General features: G+C 43.1%; 1 protein-coding gene across 3 annotated transcripts in view; it reads right to left on the bottom strand.

The window, feature by feature from the left end:
• The window catches only part of PPP2R2B (protein phosphatase 2 regulatory subunit Bbeta), a 438713-nt gene that overhangs the window by 55994 nt on the left and 363313 nt on the right, over nt 1-19406 (bottom strand). For all 3 annotated transcript variants that reach the window (XM_059063014.2, XM_067031872.1, XM_067031873.1), the window contains one exon: nt 8522-8699. In XM_059063014.2, the coding sequence (XP_058918997.1) occupies nt 8522-8699 (178 nt within the window). The remainder of the gene's footprint in view (nt 1-8521; nt 8700-19406) is intronic.

Below are 19406 nucleotides of genomic sequence, written 5' to 3' on the forward strand. Positions count from 1 at the left end.
TACTGTGATAAGTACTGTAATTGTAACAAAATGGGGTCAAAAGATTGGGATTCAGTTTTGATTCCAGCTCTACTTTGCTCAGAGAACATGGGAAAGTCATTTTATCTCTCTGGGTTTCAGTTTCTTTGCCTTTGGACAGGTATCATTCTGTTAACTCTGTCAGTCTCTGAGAAATTTTGATGATCAAATAAGATAGTAAAGAAAAAGCTATTTATTAAAGGGCTTTGCAGTGGACTGAATAACCCCAACTTTCAAAGAAAACATGCATTTTTCCAAAGACAGCTTTTATATGCATTAGGTTTGTGGGCTTTCGAATGTGTCCTCATATGCTTCTGTCTTTATCACTGCTAATTTTGCTGATACTGACAAGGTTTTTTTTTTTCCCCTTTCTTTGTATCTAAACCAACCAATGACAGCAGAGTCCAGCAGGAGGCCTGTCTGCAGGCCAGCTGGAGAGTGGAATCTAAGTTTACCTGGGTAAGATACCCATGTACAAAAGCAGTTGAAGCTTTTCAGATAGCACTTAAAGTCTGCCAATACTGAAGGTGGAGAATAGACTTATCATGGCCTTGAAAACAGAGCATATTAGAGTTGGATTCCGTTTTAGGGCACATGAGCTTCTTTGAAGTCTTTATTTCATTTCCAAAGCCTCAATTTAATCTTTGGATATAAAGTAGCGATTACAAAGCATCCAGATCTTGTCAGCTGAATGGACATGTTGCTTGATGATAACACTCTGGATATCTCCAAAGAGGACTCCAAGGGTTATCCCTCTCTTAAGAGCTTAAAAAAAGCCAACGTGCAAATATTCATGGAGGGTTTTGCCAATTGCTAGACTCAGTAGGAGAGGACTGACAAAGAGACACATGATGCCCTATTAGGTACTGCTTTTACGTATGTATTGAGCTCAAAAGACACTGGGATAACATGTCCTTTATGACTGCGGGTAGGGGGAGTATGTGAAAGTCCCATAACCACAGCCTCTTTCCTATTCACGTGACACAGAGCTTGACATTTCTCCATTAGAAAATACTCAATACTTCATTTAAAGGCCAACCCAAGTGTTACTTTCTGTATGAAGTGTTCTAGCCCTTCTTTCATGATTCTTTCTACCTGTGTATCCACAGCACCTTGAATGTACCTCTATGAATACACTTAACGTGTATTATTATTATTTGAGTAACTTAAGATAGTGTGATCGAGTACATTTTACTGGAGTATAGAGTGAGACAGATCTAGATTTTAATTCTCAATTCTGTGACCAGTTACCTAATCTCAAATGCCTTAGAATTTGTTAATTTATCAACAAAGAGAACAAGAAAACTACAGGAGATGATGTAATATACCTGCTACTTAATAGAGGCTCCCCAAAACTGTTAGTCTCATCTTCCTCAGTACGGTTACATGTCTGTCTCCCTCTGTCCACAGATTCACTTTGGTAGCTTTGTGATATGTTAACTTGGTTAGGCTAAACATTTCTAAAATGTTTCTGGTTGTAGCAGGCTAACAAGGTTTAGTCTCTCAGGTGAGTTGAAGGACAAAAGAGAGAAAGCAGCCACTTTGCACATATGCACAAGTTTTCCCAGTTATTCAGTCAAACAGTAATCTAGGTGTTGCTGTGAGGGATTGTGTAGACATGGTTAAAGGCCCTAACCAGTTGCTTTAATTTAATCATAAGGGAGATTATCCTGGGTGGGCCTGAACTCACCAGTTGGAAGGCATTTAAACAAAGGCTTAGGTCTTCCTTGAGGAAGAGACTCCAAATGGATCCTGAGACTACAGTTTTTCTCCCTTCTCTCTAAATCTTCCTTCTTGATGGCCATGTGTGGATGTGGCCTGTGATGCTTATGCCTGTGGTGTTCTAGCTTGCTTATGATTTTTTGGTGCCTGACTGCTGGCCTTACAGACTTTGGATTTGCTTGGCCAGTAACACAATTACAAGGCTAATTCATGGTAATATGTCAATCTGTCTCTCTCTCTCTCTCTCTCTCTCTCTCTCTCACTCTCTCTCCACACCCCCCACACCCTACTGGTTTTGCTTCTCTGGTTGAACTCACCCTCCCTCCAGATTACATGGACCATGATATCAGGGATGGAGTTTTATTCATCTTGGCATCTCCAGTGCACAAAGTAAATGCTCAATAAACATTTATGGGTTCTTATTAGTTATCTACAGGGAACTCCACTCGGTACTCTTTAATGACCTATATGGGAATCTACAAAAGAGTGGGTATATGTATATGTATAACTGATGCACTTTGTTGTACAGCAGAAACTAACGCAACATTGTAAATTAACTATACTCCAATAAAAATTAATTTAAAAAATTAAATGAAAAATGTTTCTGGGTTTTACTTTACTTCATTCTTATGACTTAGCAGTCTTCTTTAGGGAAGGTTTTTTTTTTTTTTTTTAAGATGCAGAAAACTCACAGCAGGTCAACAGGCCAAGATGCCAGGCCTGTATAGTGTGGCTCATTTAGCCTGTGGTTTTCTTAGGAGAGAATGGGATCCAAGCAACAAGGTAAGAAGAACAGGGGGCTGGGGATATGCCCCAAATAATAAAAACTACTATTTATAGAGCCTTCTCTTTGTGCAGGCACTTGGCTAAATACTTTACAAGACAACCTCATTTAAACCTCACAACAACCTGCTAAGATAGGTGGTATTATTATCCCCATTAACTGATGAGGAAATTGAGGGCCAGAGAAATGTTAAGCAACTTGTCAAGGTCACACAGATTTTAGAAGATGGAGCTGGGTTCAAATCCAGTGAATCTGACTCCAGAGTCTGCCTTCCCAACTACTTAGCGATACCGCCCCAAGGACGTTCAAGAAGTCCGAAAGAAGTCTGCAGAGTTGCATTCTTGCCCCTTTCCCTGATAACATGAGGCTCAAAGGGCTTGCTCTGTGTGAGGAGAAATCCCCAGGCCCCAAAAGCCCTAGGTCTGGTGTCAGATACAGAGGGTCAGCAGCCACACAAGCAAGGCAACAGGCCTAAGACAACCCACCAAAGGCTGCATTTAATATGGCAAGGAGGGGGCTGCTCTGGCACACACAGGCCAATGTGCTGGACGTGTCATTGGAAGGAATGTTCTCCTATTACGCTAAATGCCAGACTAAGATTGATATGTACAGTTGTGGATGAAAGCCACAGCAGCAACAAGGGAGAGAAATTTGTACGAGCCCCACAGTGTCCCTCAAAGCTTGCCCGGCAGAATCCTATTGGATTAAAAGGAAGACTGCTGTCCATAGTACTAAGGAGTGACAGAGCTAGAAGCCAAGAGTTGTGGTTATGGTCCCCTGATAGGGAATCAAATCCAAAAGGGCCTCAGCTCAGTTGACAAGTGAAGCGGATTCAGAGGGCTGATAAAGACCAAGTCAGAGATCAAGTACCCCTGGAATCCAGTTGTTTTCTCCCAGAGAAATCGTCTGTCTCATGCCTAGAGACTGGATTTATGCAAGACGTGTCTTGTGCTCATCTTTCTAGCTTGCTCACACCACGCTTTACTTCACCCTCGGGCCTTCTTGTATTCCTCCAACATACCATGCTCCCTCCTGCCACAGGACCTTTGTACATGGTGGACTGATCTTTTCTCACTTCTTTGCCAAGTTAGCTCATACTCTTCCTCTTACAAATCTCAACTTAACAATCAGTCCTCAGGAAAGCCTTCTTTTATTCCCTAGTCTACATCAGGTTCTTAAAAATGCATTCACAAAACCATATTCCCTTTCTTCACAGGACTTATTTCCGTTTGTAATAATATACTCATTAGTGTGATTATTTGGTGAATGTCATTCTGAAAGCAGAAAATTTGTTTCTTTTCACTCTTATATCCCCATGGCTTATTGCAGTGCCTGGCACAAACTAGGTGCTCAGTACATAGTTATTGAGGACTGCATATTTACTTTTTACTCGATATGGGTTTATTTAATAGGTCTCATATTGGACTAGGTAGGAGCCCAGGTCAACTCATTCTTAGTTCTGAGAACAGAGTTCAAAGGATCCTAGGTATACCATAGTTTTCATAATTAAGAAACATCCTTTTATAGCAATTTTCTTTTATTGAAAAGTTAGGGCTGCCTCTTGCCCTAGAAAATCACTAATCTAGAAATGACTTATTATTGTCCTGATGTAGTTAACCCATTAAGGCCAAAGTTTGACCACTTTAAGCCAGAACCTGTTACACAAAACAGGGACAGACTGGCTACAGATGGAAGGAAGAGGATTCAAAACCAGGTGCCATAAGGCTAGAAATGCTTCCCTCTGATATGGTGCTAAATACAAGGGCTGGACCTCAGAGACCCTGTGGATATCTGGTAACTAGGGTATAATGAGTAATATCTTGCAAAGAACATCAAACTGCAGAACCAAAGGACGTGTCTAGAATTGAGGAGATGACCCAGATAATGAATTCAACAGAACAGAATCCACCCTTCGAACACTCAACTTTTCTAGTTTCCTTTTGTGGTGGTCCCTGTTTACTGATCATTTACTTAGCAAAGTACTGCCCTAAGCATATATGTATGTGTATATATATATGTATATACATATGCACATATATACACACATATATATTTGTATGTGTGTGTGTGTGTGTGTGTGTATAAACACCTTTTAAAAAAATTCTAACAATCCTCTTTTTCAGAGCTCCTCTCTACAAATCATGAAGTAGAGGCTTGGCTAAGTTAAAAGACATGTTAAAGCTTACACAGCCAGCAAGTAGTAGAGCTGGGTGAGAATTTTAAGCTTGTTGGACTCCAAAGAATCTGTTCTCAACCATAATGCCAATGTCACACCAAATGCTAGTCACTGGAAGTTATGACTTTTTTAAAAACCATATTGATGGGCTTCCCTGGTGGTGCAGTGGTTGAGAGTCCGCCTGCCGATGCAGGGGACACGGGTTCGTGCCCCGGTCTGGGAAGATCCCACATGCTGCGGAGCGGCTGGGCCCGTGAGCCATGGCCGCTGAGCCTGCGCGTCCGGAGCCTGCGCTCTGCAATGGGAGAGGCCACAGCAGTGAGAGGCCCGCATACTGGAAAAAAAAACAAAAACAAAACAAAAAACCATATTGCAAGGCCACTTGCCTTAATATTTACTAATACTTTTCTTTACATATATGCACTTTGTAACTTAAATGGATACAGATAGGATTGATACGATAGTTGTATTTTATAATATTCATTATCACAAATACATAATTATGAAAACAAAAAACATCCATGTAGTATTTAGAAGAACCTTGCCTCCAACCTCAAGGATGCTCATAACATACTTTGGGAACCCCACATTTTTCTATACTGAACCATGTTTATTCTGCCTCCTTAGTGGATAAGAGGCATTATAGAAATGGTGCTAAACAACATATGATTTATCGAGGCCTGTCTGGTGTTTTTCCGAGGCTATTTTGAAAGATGGCCACTTCCCACCCCAGAGGTGGCTGCACTTCAGAGACGATAAGCAAAAGGTGTCAGTTTGTACAGTCTGCTCAGTGCTTAGGGCGGTCTGGTTGAAAATAACTGTATAGATATCAGTTATCATCATTCTCATGATGACAATGATTATTTTACATATGGCTGCTTTAAGGGTGAATGGCACAGTCTCATTTGTACGCCAGCATCTGGCAGGTTGTCACACATCTGCAGAATATAACCTCAATTGTGCTATTAATATGTCCCTTTTGCATTCTCCCCAAGGCATCTGTCTTCTAAAATGCCTAACGAAACTTCCCTCCCTCTTGAAGGCCTAGAGGCAAGATTTGGAAAGCATGTCACCTAGACTGGGGACAGCAGAAGCTCAGCTGAGCCTGAGCAGATTTCTGGCTCTTGGAATAGATGTGAAGGGAGAAAGGGAACCACCACCCACACTCATTCTGTTAGCAGCTGCACTTCCAGGCAAAATCTGTAGGCAGATTCTCCTAGGCTCAGACAGTATGTCGTGTCTGCTCTGTGATCAACAAAAGATGCCAGTCACGGTCTTAATGGTCAGTTCTCAGTCTCCATAATCACCACAACTGCACGACTGGCTTACAGCTGCATTCTCTGAAAAGCCTTGGGGAACTCTGAAAAGCCTTGAGCACTCTTCTGTGGTGAAAGTCAGGTCACTGTTACCTAAACCAGGTCTTTTTACTCATTCACAACAGCTATACTACATTTCCCAGCCTGCCTTGCAGTTAGATGTGATCATGTGACTGAGTTCTAGCCAATGGAATGCACACTAGTTTAGAACCTGACTCATAGGAGTCTCCCATGTGTGGTCCTACACAATCTTCCTCTTTTGCTGTACAGATGCAGATAAGCATGGTGACAATGGGGAAGCATAAGATGGAAAGAACCTGAATCTCTGAATCACTGATTGGAGAAGGCTGCCCGCTGATGGAGATCTTCAATACTGGACTTTACAAGAGAAATAATCTTTTATATGTTTGAGCCATTATGGAGTCTATTTTATATCAGAACATTCAGAGTTTTACTATAACTAATATACACTTAAGGTGAAATTGCCAGCTTCTATTTCATGATTAATTATCCACTGGATATCTCCACTTTGGTGACCTACCAGTATTTCAAACTTGACATGTCCAATCAAAATGGCACTTTCTGTATGTCAGAATATTCTAGCTACTGGGATACAGGAATGGATCATACAAAGTTCCTTCTGTCATAAAATTCACATTCAAATATGGGGAAACCCAAAATACACAAATAAAAAAATGAATTTCAAATAGTGATACATGTTATGAAGTTAACGGGGATAGAGGGTTATTGGGGGTTACTTGGGAGTTAGTGGCAGGAAGTGTCTCTGAGGAGGTGACAGGAGACTGACGTCTATATGATGACACATAGTTAGCCATGTGGACTCTGGGGGCAGAGTATTCCAGAAAGAGGGAACAGCACATGCAGAGAATAGAAGTAAGAACAAGGTTTATCCAGGAACAGAAAAGAGGATAGTTGGCTGAAGCAGAGTGAATCAGGGCAGACTGGTATGATAGGGTATCAAAGAGGGATGCAGGGCCACTATCATGTGAAATCTTACAGTCCAGAGTTAAGAACTTGGCTCTTATTCTAAGTTCAATAGGAAGGTACCAGCGTGTTTTAATCTGGGGAGGAATGATATCTGAATTACATGTTGAAAGGTCCACTCTGTTATGTGGAACATGTATTGTGTAGGAGAGCAAGAGAGAATAGAGACTAGACAGTAGATTATTGCAGTCACACAGGTAAGACAACAATGGCCTGTACTAGTGCGGGTCGGTAGAATGGAGATGGAGAAAGATGAGTTGATTTGCGATATATTTTAGATGAAGCAATGGCAGGGCTCACAGATACTGGGTCGGGGGGTGGGGAGGCTGGTGAGTGGGAAAAAAAGATCAATATTGACTCTTAGGTCAGTTGCTTAGCTACCTGGATGGTGAAACCATTAACTGAGGTGGGGAATTCAAGTGAAGAGTCAGGTTTGTGGTGGGATGGACCACGTGACAGGTGCTGAATAAATGACCAATTTTTAATATTAAATAGAGGGTCTATATAGTAGGGTGAGAATACTGGGTCAGATACTCATTCAGCAATTGTCTTGACTTCTCTAAATTTTAGCTAAACAGAAGATAATAATACAAACCCATAATGTCAATATGGGGTTGTTATATCAAATATACTCTTGGCAGGTAGAGACTGAAGAAGTGTGATGGGAACATGAGCATTGCTAATAAAGTCTGGTTTTCTGATCTGGATGCTACTTACACAGGAGTGCTCTGTCTGTGAAAATTCATCAAGCTGGACAATAATGAGATATTCATTTTTCAAAATGAGATTCTATGCATTATATTCCTAGTTCAGTGCTTGGAATTCAATAGATGGCTGCCATTATTATTTTCATTATTACAATACAATGAAAACCATCTCCTGTGTACCTGTGGTCCATAATGTCCATATAGGCCATTTGTGAATCCATTAACAAGAGGAAGGAACCCTACACTGAACTCTAAGGTCTGGTCTTATAGTTGATAAAGTCAAATCTAGTTGTAATTCATGACACATAAATGCCTCTGCGTGAAGGAATTGACACAGAATTCTAATTCAGAGGTAGTCCTGGTCCACTACTTGTAATTCAGTACTTCCCTAACTTTGGATGAACGAGTATCACAGATGCCAATGTAATTTTTTTTTTTTTTTTTTTTTGCGGTACGCGGGCCTCTCACTGTTGTGGGCTCTCCCGTTGCAGAGCACAGGCTCCGGACGCGCAGGCTCAGCAGCCATGGCTCACGGGCCCAGCCGCTCCACGTTATGTGGGATCTTCCCGGACCGGGGCACGAACCCGTGTCCCTTGCATTGGCAAGCGGATTCTCAACCACTGCGCCACCAGGGAAGCCCAGATGCCAATGTAATTTAAAAGGGAACAGTTCTCCACAAGTTCTAGGTCTTCAATTGTGATTGCCCCTTTCTATTCCACTTTCCCCCAAGCTTGCTCATACCTGAATACTCTTGATTCAAGCCAACTGGTTATTGGCCCCAAAGAAAGGATACTAAAACTTTGATTGGTTATTTCAAAGTTCCACAGGTTAATCCTCAGGTCATCAGCTGACATGTAGGTTTCATAGTCGCTGTTGACTGATATGGAGTTGATGTGATATGTGTGTGCATTGGCAAATACTCTTCGTGGGGTGGCCTCCACCATCAGGTCCATGGGTCTCAGGACAGGCACCTGGAATGCAAGAGAAACAAATCACTTCAGAACCAAAGCTCTTTACTAGGAAAAGAGTGTGCATGTTTATGTCCTTTATTATCATATACAAAGTCATGACTACACCAAAGGTGCTCTGAGCTAGAAAAGGAGATTGATAAATTACATGTTGTTCCTATTCCCTTCGGTTCCTTTTAGTTTTATTCCTTCCTCAAAAATGTCACCATCCCTTAGCCCTGATGGGCAATTTCATCCTTTATAGATTCTAAGATTTTTTTCAAGTGGCCCTCAAAGTAGCCTCATCTCAGGGGAACTTAGAATCCACTGTGGGGTCATTATCTTCCAGAGCTGTTGTTCCAGATTGTTTGTTTTTTAACCATGAAATCTACTTCTGAAAGGAAGCTGTAGGAAAATTTTAGAAACGTCTAGTTCAACTGAGAATAAAATTTATCCTTCATGGCTTTGGAGGTCTAGACCCCATCCTGGCTTTATCCTCAATCCTTAAGGGAATTTTGGGAAAGCATATAATCACCCAAATTTCTAGTATCCAAAATTCAGCCATTAATATATAGGGCACCCATTGACATCCTTGGTTTAACCTGTTGTCTTGGAGTACCAAGAAGGCAGTGTCTACTTTCACATCAAAACTGTCCTCATTTGGACAATAAATTATATGGTCATCTTACTGGTATATGAAAGATAATCAGTAAATATTTGTTAAGTGAGTGAGTAAGAATATGTGAGTAAATGTTACCTTCCCCACGGGTCAGAGAATCAGGCAGTTAAATATAGTTTTGCACACAAGAAGCTCTTCCTGGCAAATAGGAACAAAGACCCACCTCTGTTCTGATTCCCTCTTTGAATTCAAGGGCACTTCTGCCTACACCTGGATGAATTGGCTCCTGAGAAAGTAGTGGGAAAACTAACGCTTCAGAGGAGACAGACTAAAACACAATGCAATAAACACAAAACACGGACCTGGCCCTTTAACAGAAATGAGAAAATAAAAGCACCAAAAGCTATTTTCTTTTCAGGGAAGTCATCTCTTGCAACTGAGCCCTGATTTGATACCAGGTGGTCGATCAAGACTTCAAATTCTGGATTTCTGTCAACCCAGTGGGTGAGGGGAAGAAGGCGGAAACAAAGGTTAAATTTTGTGGAGTGCAGTCACCTCAACAATATAACCTTTTACAAAACAGAATTCTCCCAGCTCAGTCTTGAAGGATTTTGAGGTAGTTTTTAAGTTAAATGAACAATTCAGAGGAATCAGAGAATTCTATGCAAATGTGGCAGTGGATATCCTGGAAACCAGAGGAGCTTGAGATGCGGATGTAGGAAGAGCCAGGGGTCCTCTGAAAACCAGCAGTGGGATGGGAGGGGAAGTCTTTGAGAGCCCTCCACCCTGTTCTGGATAATGGTTCTATAGTATAAGCCCAGGGATGGCAAGAACTAGGAGCCCTGGGTTCTGACCACAGATTCGCCCCTCACTGACAGGCTGTGTGACCTCGGGCAATTATCCTGCCCCTTCTGGGCTCTGGTTATACTATCTGAAATACTCACTGTGCCCTGCTTATCAAGAAGGTTGGGATCTGTTGAGATGATTTGCCCTTCAGTTCAACCTCCCACTCACCCTTTCAGCAACATTTGCTTGAGCTCTGTACAAGGTCCTGGGGGGTTCAACTGGTGAGCAAAACCAGACACAGGTCCTGCCTTCATATGGCTGGTCCAGTTGGTAGAGGTAGGTACAAAATCATCTCATAATAAAATGTAGTAAGTACATTTTATTTGTAGTAGGTACAAAAGGAGAGGAAATAGCATTAAGAAGGATTTAACCCGGTCAGGGAGGTCTGGAGAAGTTTTGCTGAGGAAGTATGAATTGGTTGCTTAAAGTATGAGAAGCGGTTTACCAGGCCAGGAGGGGAAGGAAGAATGCTCCGTTCAGCGGAAAGAGGGTGTGCAAAGGTCCCGTGGTGAGGGTAAAGGCAAGAATGAAAGATCAATGGGTCAATGTAGTTGAGACAGAGAGTGATGAGAACCATGGTGGGAGATGAAGTGACAGGGGAGGTAAGAGGCAGGCCCCAAGAAAGATTTTTGCCATCATCCTAAGAGAAATGGGAAGAAATCAAAAGATTTCCAGTGATTTTGATATGATCAGGTTCAAAATTTTGATGAGATCATTTTTGATGTAGAGTGGAGAACAAGTTAGGTGAATGAAGCAGAACTTTGAAAAGGAAGGTGATATACTATCGAATGCCAAATGAGGGTGTGTCTGAGTTAAGGCTTTGTAATGGATAAGAAAAGTACCTGGGCCCTTAGGAACTCTCCTGAAAATATTTATTGGGCATTGACTCTGCGTCAAACATTCTTCATACACCATCTCAGGTAATTCTTTCAACAACTCTGTGAAATAGATACTAGTAGTACAAAGTACTATTACAAAGAGAAAACTCAGGCTCAGAGAAGCTAAGTCATTGGCCCAGAGTTGCCCAGCTATAGGAGGCATAGCCAGAATTTGATCCCAGAGTCTATCTGACTGCAAATCTAGTGCTTTTTCCACTGTATCACACCACACTCAAATAGCATATATGGTAAGACGTGAGAAATGTTCTGTAAGGGATACGAGTACAGGGCCCATAGAATTTATGGAATCAGTAGGATTATTGGTAGTAATAATGGTAGTGGTAGTCATAGAATTCTGTGGTTAAGCTGCCTCTAGAAATCTCAGTTTGTTGCTATAGGTGTTCATGGTATTTGAATAGGGCGTCTATTCCATGTGCTTTCAGAGACACGTGCCTGCTCTTGCGGTTTGTCATAAAGGAACTCCCCACCTGGAGCTTTGGAGCTCTGCCCAGCCCCTCAAGGTAGTGGAGCTCAAAGCAGGCTCCCCAGAGCTGTGGAAGAAATGGAATCTGTGAGGACTTCCTGTGGCTTCTCCTCAACTCTTCCCTGGGCCTCCTTCGTTACCATGCACTGTCCGCAGAGGCTTCCCGTGGCTCTGGTGGCAGGGAAGGGAGACTGACAGCCAGGATAAAGAGGCATTACCAAGTGGTAACTGCCAGCCCAGAGCTTCAGTTTAATGTGATGGGCCTGCCTGCTAATTCAGGCTGACATATTGCATGATGTGGTACTTAATGGGGAAGCTCCGGGTAGGTATCTGGGGAGGGAGCGCTAATGCTTTGCCCAGATAAGGCAGGGGATGAACGTCACTCATGATATTCCAACACCATTCCCATGCCCAGGTCAAGGCTATCCACTGCTCAGTGACACCCCTCACAAGAAGGAAGAGGAAGGTAAGGCAGTTCAAGCTGGACAGGATGACCAGTTAAGAAACCCTGTTGGGACTGTGTTTTCTACTACTTGTCTTGGGGCCAGGCAGGGAGAAGAGTGGGACACAGTTCCTTGAGTTTGGCCCACAGGCAACCATTTGGGCTTTCCCTGTAAGATCATGGAGGGCTTCCTGTAGTAGCAGTCACTGCATTACATTACAGCACCCCCGCCCTTCAGCCCTCTCAGTAGCCGACCTCACAAGGAAGACTCCTTGTTTGCCATTTTACAGGAAAGGTGAACTATCCTGTCCGATGTCACACAGAGAGAAAGATGAAGGGCTCAACTGGGACAATTTGGTTCCTGCGTGAGCACACGTAATCACTGTTACAAATGAAACTCTTAGGTTGAAATATGAGAATGCCATTTCTGCAAGTCAAAAATTGTCAAAGCTCAGTAATTTCATGTGGTTCAGCCTAACAGTTTGAAAGGACTGTGCCATATGGATGTGACATTGAATCACGGAACACTGAACCTTGGAAGGGCCATGAAAGCTTCTTTCAAGGCTGTCGTGTGTGTTGTGGGGGGCAGACTGGGAGGCCATGGTGTCTAGGCCTTACCCTCTTCATCATTCCTGGTAATATGTTTGGATTCTCAAACCATATCTTGCTTAAATACTATTTCTGTGGTTAAGGAAATTTTGAGACCAACTGGCCCGGATAGTTTCTAAATTCTGCAGATGAGGAAATCAGGAGCCCGAGAGGTGACATGCCATGTCTATGGTCACCCAGTTGGGGTTGCCAACACAGCCTGGGTTTCTGCCACTCATCCCAGAGCCTCCCTTCCTCTGCCCCCCGACAGCAGGTACCTGAGTCATTCTCCACAGAACCAGACAAAATCCAGGATCAAACCAGGACCTTTCAATGGTAGTTCAAACCCTCTTTTCTGAGCTCTCTTGGCAGGGGCCACGGGCCTAGACTCATCCCTGAGACAAGGCTGGTGCTGCATTGTGCTTGCGAATGAGAATGGGGGTCAGCCCTTGGCCCTCGGAGGGTACAGGTGGCTCTGGACTGGGATGCTGGAATTCATGTCCTTCCCTCAGGTGCCTCATACGCCTCCCTGACCTTGATTCCGTTTCTGCTCATCACCCGGAGCCTGATTCTGAAGGATGAGCACCCTGGCCTGGTTGGCAAGATAATAAAGCATCATGTTAGAGTATCAGCCGAATAATGGCCCAGGGCCCAAGAGAGCAGCCTCAGAGTCTAACCTGCCACGGGGCTTACAGAGATGTGTCTCAGCTGGGGTATTAGTGGATGAGAGGAGTCCAGAGCACCCCGTGGCTCCTTCCCTCACATCCCTCAGGGCGCTCTGTTCAATGATCACCCCCCGAGAGAGGCCCTCCACGCCCACCCCACCTCACATAGCACACCCTCCACTCACCATCCTCTGACCCAGCTGACTGCTCATAATGTTAAGCAATTCATCAGTGAATCCTTATCAGTATCCTATCATTTAGCTTGGTGGATAATATGATCTCTGCTGCACAGATGAGGAAACAGAGGCCAGAAAGGTTAAGTAATCTGTATAAAGTCACACAGCTCATACTCATGCCTGGCACTCCCGACTCTGGAGTCTAAGTCCTTGGCCGCTCTGTCCTCTGGGCTTGGAGGGGCACCCTCAGGTGTGCGGGAGAGATAAGTACGCACGTGGATGTCTCAGTGCAGGTGCACTGCCCTGGAGTGTCAGCCAGACGGGCCCCGTGTCTGCTTGGGGAGCTCAAGGGGGAGCTCAAAAAGGAGAGGACTAGTAAGTGAGCAGGAGGTGAAGGGTTTGTGGGAATCCACCAGGCAGAAGTTGGGGGCGGGGAGGGGAGGAAGCTGTGCTCCAGTCAGAGGGACCGGCGTGTGAAGAGCTTGGAGGGGAAGGAGCAAAGTGTATGTGTGCAAGTGTGTGATTCTGTGTGTTTCTGGGCGTGGGGGGTGGTCAGCAATTTTGTTATTCACTCAAAACATGGAATCAATCCCTCCTCTATATCAGACATGAAGAAAACCTGAGCTGGGTGAGGGCGTGGAGGATGGACGTCATGCTATGTGAGGTGGGGTGAGGATGGAAGGCCTCCCTCAGGGGATGACACTTGAGCAGAGAGCTGAATGGAGGGAGAGCGCCAGCCATGTGGCTTTCTGGGAAGAGCATTCCAGGCAGAGGAAACAGCAAGTGCAAAGGCCCTGAGGTTGGAATGTGCTTAGAGGGTAGGAGGAACGGTGAGGATCCTTTGTGGCTGGAGAGGAGTGAGCAGGGAAGGAAAGTGGTAGGAGACGTGGGATAAGTAGTCAGGTCTTGATCACAGGTGTAACTGTGCGGATGAGGAAGACTCAGGGAGGTGCAGTGAGCTGCCCAATACTGATCCCCCTCCGTGTTAAGAAATCCCCCTCTCCTTGCTCTCTTTCCCTTCCCTCTCCCGTCCTTCTCTCTCTCCCCACCTTTCTTTCAGTTTTCCTCCCTTCGAGTCTTTCTCATTATCTTTCCCGCCTCTTCTCTTGGGAAATATAAGAGCATCTGTCACCTCTCAGAACCCATTTACTAACAAAATGAATGTCGCTGTCATTTGGCTTGTTTGGTGACCACAGTGGTGATGTGTCACAGTCTTCCGCGGCACCTAAGCAGGTGTTGGCGGGTCACGAAGCCCCCTTCAGAGACATACGATGAAAGAGAAGCAGAATCCTGGAAGCCCCGAGGCCCCCACTTTAAACGACACCTGTGAAAATGCACAGCAGGGAGAGAGGCTAGAGGTGAGGGCTCTTTACAGAGGAAAAACAACAGCTGTGCTCACCGTGGCAACGTCCAGTGCCCCTGTAAGTTGATGGATTCAAGGCAAGAGTCTGAGAGAGAAGAGACAGCCGGACAGGAGCTCAAGAAAAGAAAGAAGATGGAGCCATGGAGAAGGAAGGAGAGAGGTGTCCATCAGTACAAGGGTGTGAATGGATTTCAGCTATGTTGTAACTCTGGGTCAAATATGATCGAGTTCAGCAGACAAACACGTGAATACTCTTGGAATATTAAGTACAATCAACATGAAATTTGAAGAAACTGCTATCAATTTAATGTCATGCTTGCTCCCTATCTCCTTGTCAACAGATGCTCCCCACTGCCCTCCCCAGTAACTGAGATTACTCTATATTGAGACTGACAAGACATATTCAGGCCATGGTGTTAGGGGTTCCATGTCATCAGTTAAGAAGTTCACATAGGAATGTTATGACCACACACTGGCCCCAGATAAAACCTTCCATAAACATTTATTAAGCATTTACTACGTGCTGGGCAGTTACCACACAGAGTAGCCTTATAAAGCTTAGTGGGGGCAGAGATTACACAACCCCCTACACACCCCTTCTTGTTCATAACCAGCCCTTGTGGGAAGCTGAAACCATGTTTGTTTGATCTAGAAAAGAAACAGGTAGGATCTGTCCACCTTTCCCTTGGTGCAGGGAAACCCTGACCCTGGTGCTCTGGGACCACAGGTTCAAGGCCTGGTGGGGAATCTGGGGTGATAATACCATTCCATCTAGAGGCACTAAATGGTCTCAAGACCATTTCCAATGGAGGAAAGGGTAGAAAGTTCCAGATTTCAGCCCGACTTCAAGTTTACCACCTTGCCTTTCCTGGGCTTCCTTCAAAAAATATCCTCTGTGACTCGCCAATGATAATTACTGTAGGTTTGGGATAAAGCCAATAGCTAAAGAGCATCCAGACTTCATTGCCAAGGAAGAGGGAGTGAGTCGTCTTGAAGACGGGAGAGCCAGTGGGTCCTGCTATAAATATCCCTGTTCCAAAGCAACCCAGCTTAGCGGTGCAGAGCAGCTGTCTTCAAACAGGAGAATGTAATGACTTCCCAAGAGCTATCTGGAACAGTTTTAAAGGAAACCACTTCCCCATCTCTAACTTAATATAATTTCCTTCTTAAAATCAAATCATGTCAGGACATACCCACAGCCTAGGCTCTCCTTCTCACATTTGGAAAAGAAACAAACCTTCCCCATCCTGAATCCTACTGTGGGGCTCTATCCAAGGTATAAACACTTCAGGGAGGGACAATCAGACGACACCTTTAATCAAAGCCCCATAAATGCCCCGCCCTCAGCTCACTATAATATGAATTTCTAATCAAATTTTACTTCTTATGTTTCATCATTATTTGTCAGAATTGCATGTTTTATGTTGTTTTGGTCCATTGTGTTCTATTAATAATTTTAGAGACAATTAAATCCACAAGAGAATTTTAAACTCTCACAGTCATATAGTCATAGGGAGGGAAAAAAATCTACCTATTTTTCATTGTAGAAATGATTAAAAAAAGCATTTAACATTTATTTGGGGGAAGTGCAGTGAAAAATACATAATTAAAGAAGAAAAAGGAACAACAGAAAGTTCTGACTTTTAAAGAACCTGTTCATTATTCTTTTAATAGATATTGATGGGTATCCAGTTACAATGGTATTTAAATTCCATGGGATGCATTAAAAAGGTGATGTAACAGTTTTATTTTAAACTGCCTATGTTTAAAATACTCCTGAAATCACATCCTCTGTAAGTATTTAACATTATGATGGAAGTGATTAGTTGTCTACTTAAAAATGCTCAAGAAGCTATGTGGCTTTTCAAAATTCTCCTGCTGGGTACACAAGCACAAAATTTGAAGTTGCATGGTGTTAAAGAGTTTTTAGAGTCATACAGACCTGGGCTTGAATCCTGGCTGGTCTATTTACCAATCATGGGGCCCTGGGCTTGTTACTTCATCTTTCTCCATTTCAAGGCTCCCTTCCACAATGTTAGAGATAGCAGCTCTCTGTACCTTTGTTGAGAAAACTTAGCACATGGCCTGATACATACCATCTACCAAAGAGACATTTCTGGAGAGCTTACTTTTGCCAAACTGTGCTAAACTGTATGTATACTGTATGTATACCATGTTATTGAATCTTCGCAATGACCTTAAGAGGTAGATACTAATATTGTTCCCACTTTACAGGTATGGATCCTGAAGCAAATGAAGTGGTGAAACTTGTTCAAGGTCATACAGGTACTTGGAGGTACTTTTGAACTTGACCATCTGGCTCGAGCACCTATGGTAGTTATCACTAGAATCCTTCACATTAACTTTCAATGGTCAAAAAAAAAGGTCCATTCTGAGAGACTGCTTAGGGAAGATTTTCTGAATTTTTCTATAGGCTGTGGGGTTTAGGCATCCCTTCCATCCACCCTAGAGATTTCAGTCATGATTATAGAACTTAGCAATGCTCAGGAGAAGTGGCCAGAGGAATGACTGGTCATTGGGTAGCAATTAACTTTGCTGGGAAAAAAGGTGGAAGGCTTTTCTGGTTGGGAGTTTTCCTAATAGCTTCTGTCCACATCGTCATGAAAACCTTGTACAATATGGTCGTTCATCCAATTATCAAACCAACCTGGGGGGCACAGGCTGGCATTCTGTATACCCATTATCAGAGGGTAATTCAGTGTAACAAACCAAATCAAGTATGTACAAAGACTGTCAAATAAAATAAACCACTCACAAATTAAATTACTTCCCATTTTCAGTGGGAAGAATGCCAGTCATTTTTCATTTTAAAAAATATGCATCTTAATTCCATTTTTTAAGAACATGAAAAGAAGCCTTTAAAGGCCTCTTCTGCTGTCTGTATTGAGGTTCATCTTCCCTATAGGCCCGTCTCTCCTGGTCCTGGGGCATTTTCTCTCAGAGAATTAATGGAGCATTAAGCCTCACCCTGGTCAGAAAACTTGTTTCCTCCATGGATCAATGGTGGATGGAGCTCAGAAAGCAGGAGTGAGAGGTTGGCTCCAGTTTACAGAGACATATCAGAGCTGTTGTTTCCAGAATGAAACTGCCACTCAACACCACCCCGCCAAACCCCCAGGGAATCCTATCCAAATAATATAATTTTTAGATTTCCTGGATCACACCCTTCAACAGCCTCAATATGTCCCTGAGTTCTTCTTTTACTGGCTTTGTCAAATAGATTGAAATAAGCCTGAGAGGAAAAACCCCTTTGGACCAAATCAGGCTTTGTGATTCAGGGTCTTAAATATCTTAGGAATATATTCTTTGACAAACGTTTATTAAGTGCCAGTCACTGCTCTGGGTGGTATGTGTACAGGGTGAACAAAGCAGATTAGTTGCAGCACTTAAATAGGGAAGAAAGACATTAATCACTTGAAGTAGACACACTGTTACAAACTGTCACTGATGCTATAAAGAGATGTGTATTGTTTCAAGAGGGGAAAAAATATTCTTTCATTAAATGAAACAGGGGCTCTAATTTAGATTGCGGAGTTAGGTACATTGTTTTTTGAAGAAGTGACGGCTCCCTCAACCCCAAAAGCAGAGCCATAAGCATTGCTCTTCACTGGGGGCCAAACAGCCATCTGACAATGTCTGGAGATATTTTTGATTGTCACAATGGGGCCTATACTATTGGGTAGAGGCCAAGGATGATGCTAAAAGCCCTACGATGTACATACAGGACAGCCTCTAGCCGCAAAGAATTATCCGGCCCAGAGATGTGGGGGTATATGTCTATGTATAACTGATTCACTTTGTTATCAAGCAGAAGCTAACACACCACTGTAAAGCAATTACACTCCAATAAAGATGTTAAAAAAAAAAAAAAAGAATTATCCGGCTCCAAATGTCAACAGTTCTGAGACTGAAAAATCCAGTTCTTAAGGAAACTTTTCTGGAAAGAGTCTAACTCAAAGGTGGATAAAAGAAACCCTCTACTAACTTCCACAACAGGCAGCAAAAGTTTCAGTCCATAAAGATCTTCTGGTTTAAAAAGTCTTTATATATACATATAATATAGGAAAGATCGATCATCCATCCATCTCTCTCTCTCTCCCTCCCTCTCAAAGACTTATCCCTTATTGCCAGCTACAAGAATAACACAACCCATAAAAAAAATACCTGGGGAATTAATACATATTTTTTAAACCGAATGCATCAAAGATGGTTTTGATGGCAGACTAACAATTTCATGCTCTCAGTGTCTTTGACTCCTTTCAGAAAAGAGAGGAAAAATATCTTTCCCTCAGAAGATGAACTCACTCTCTAATTACCAGCCCATGCAGCAGCCTGTAATTCTGCCAGTTTTATCTTGTTTTTTTCTCCCAGACACTTCCATTTTCTGCCAACATTGCTATTTCTCAAAGCGTGTTTCCCTGCATTCTGAAAGGCATGTTCACTGCCTTTCCTGTTATTTCCCTTGATGTTTCACATTGTGTAATTCCACAGGAAAAAAGGAGACATCTTAAAATATCACAGTAGAGGAAAATTTCAATTAACGTTTATAGGTGGGGAAGGGGATGGGATGGGAAGAGGCAGTGGTTTAAGTCTGGTTGGGATTAACCACAAAAATTGTTTTAGTTTTGTTTTTTAACTGCTATTCATGT

This window comes from Kogia breviceps, chromosome 4 (assembly GCF_026419965.1).
Source record: "Kogia breviceps isolate mKogBre1 chromosome 4, mKogBre1 haplotype 1, whole genome shotgun sequence".
In the NCBI taxonomy this organism is placed as follows: domain Eukaryota; kingdom Metazoa; phylum Chordata; class Mammalia; order Artiodactyla; family Physeteridae; genus Kogia; species Kogia breviceps.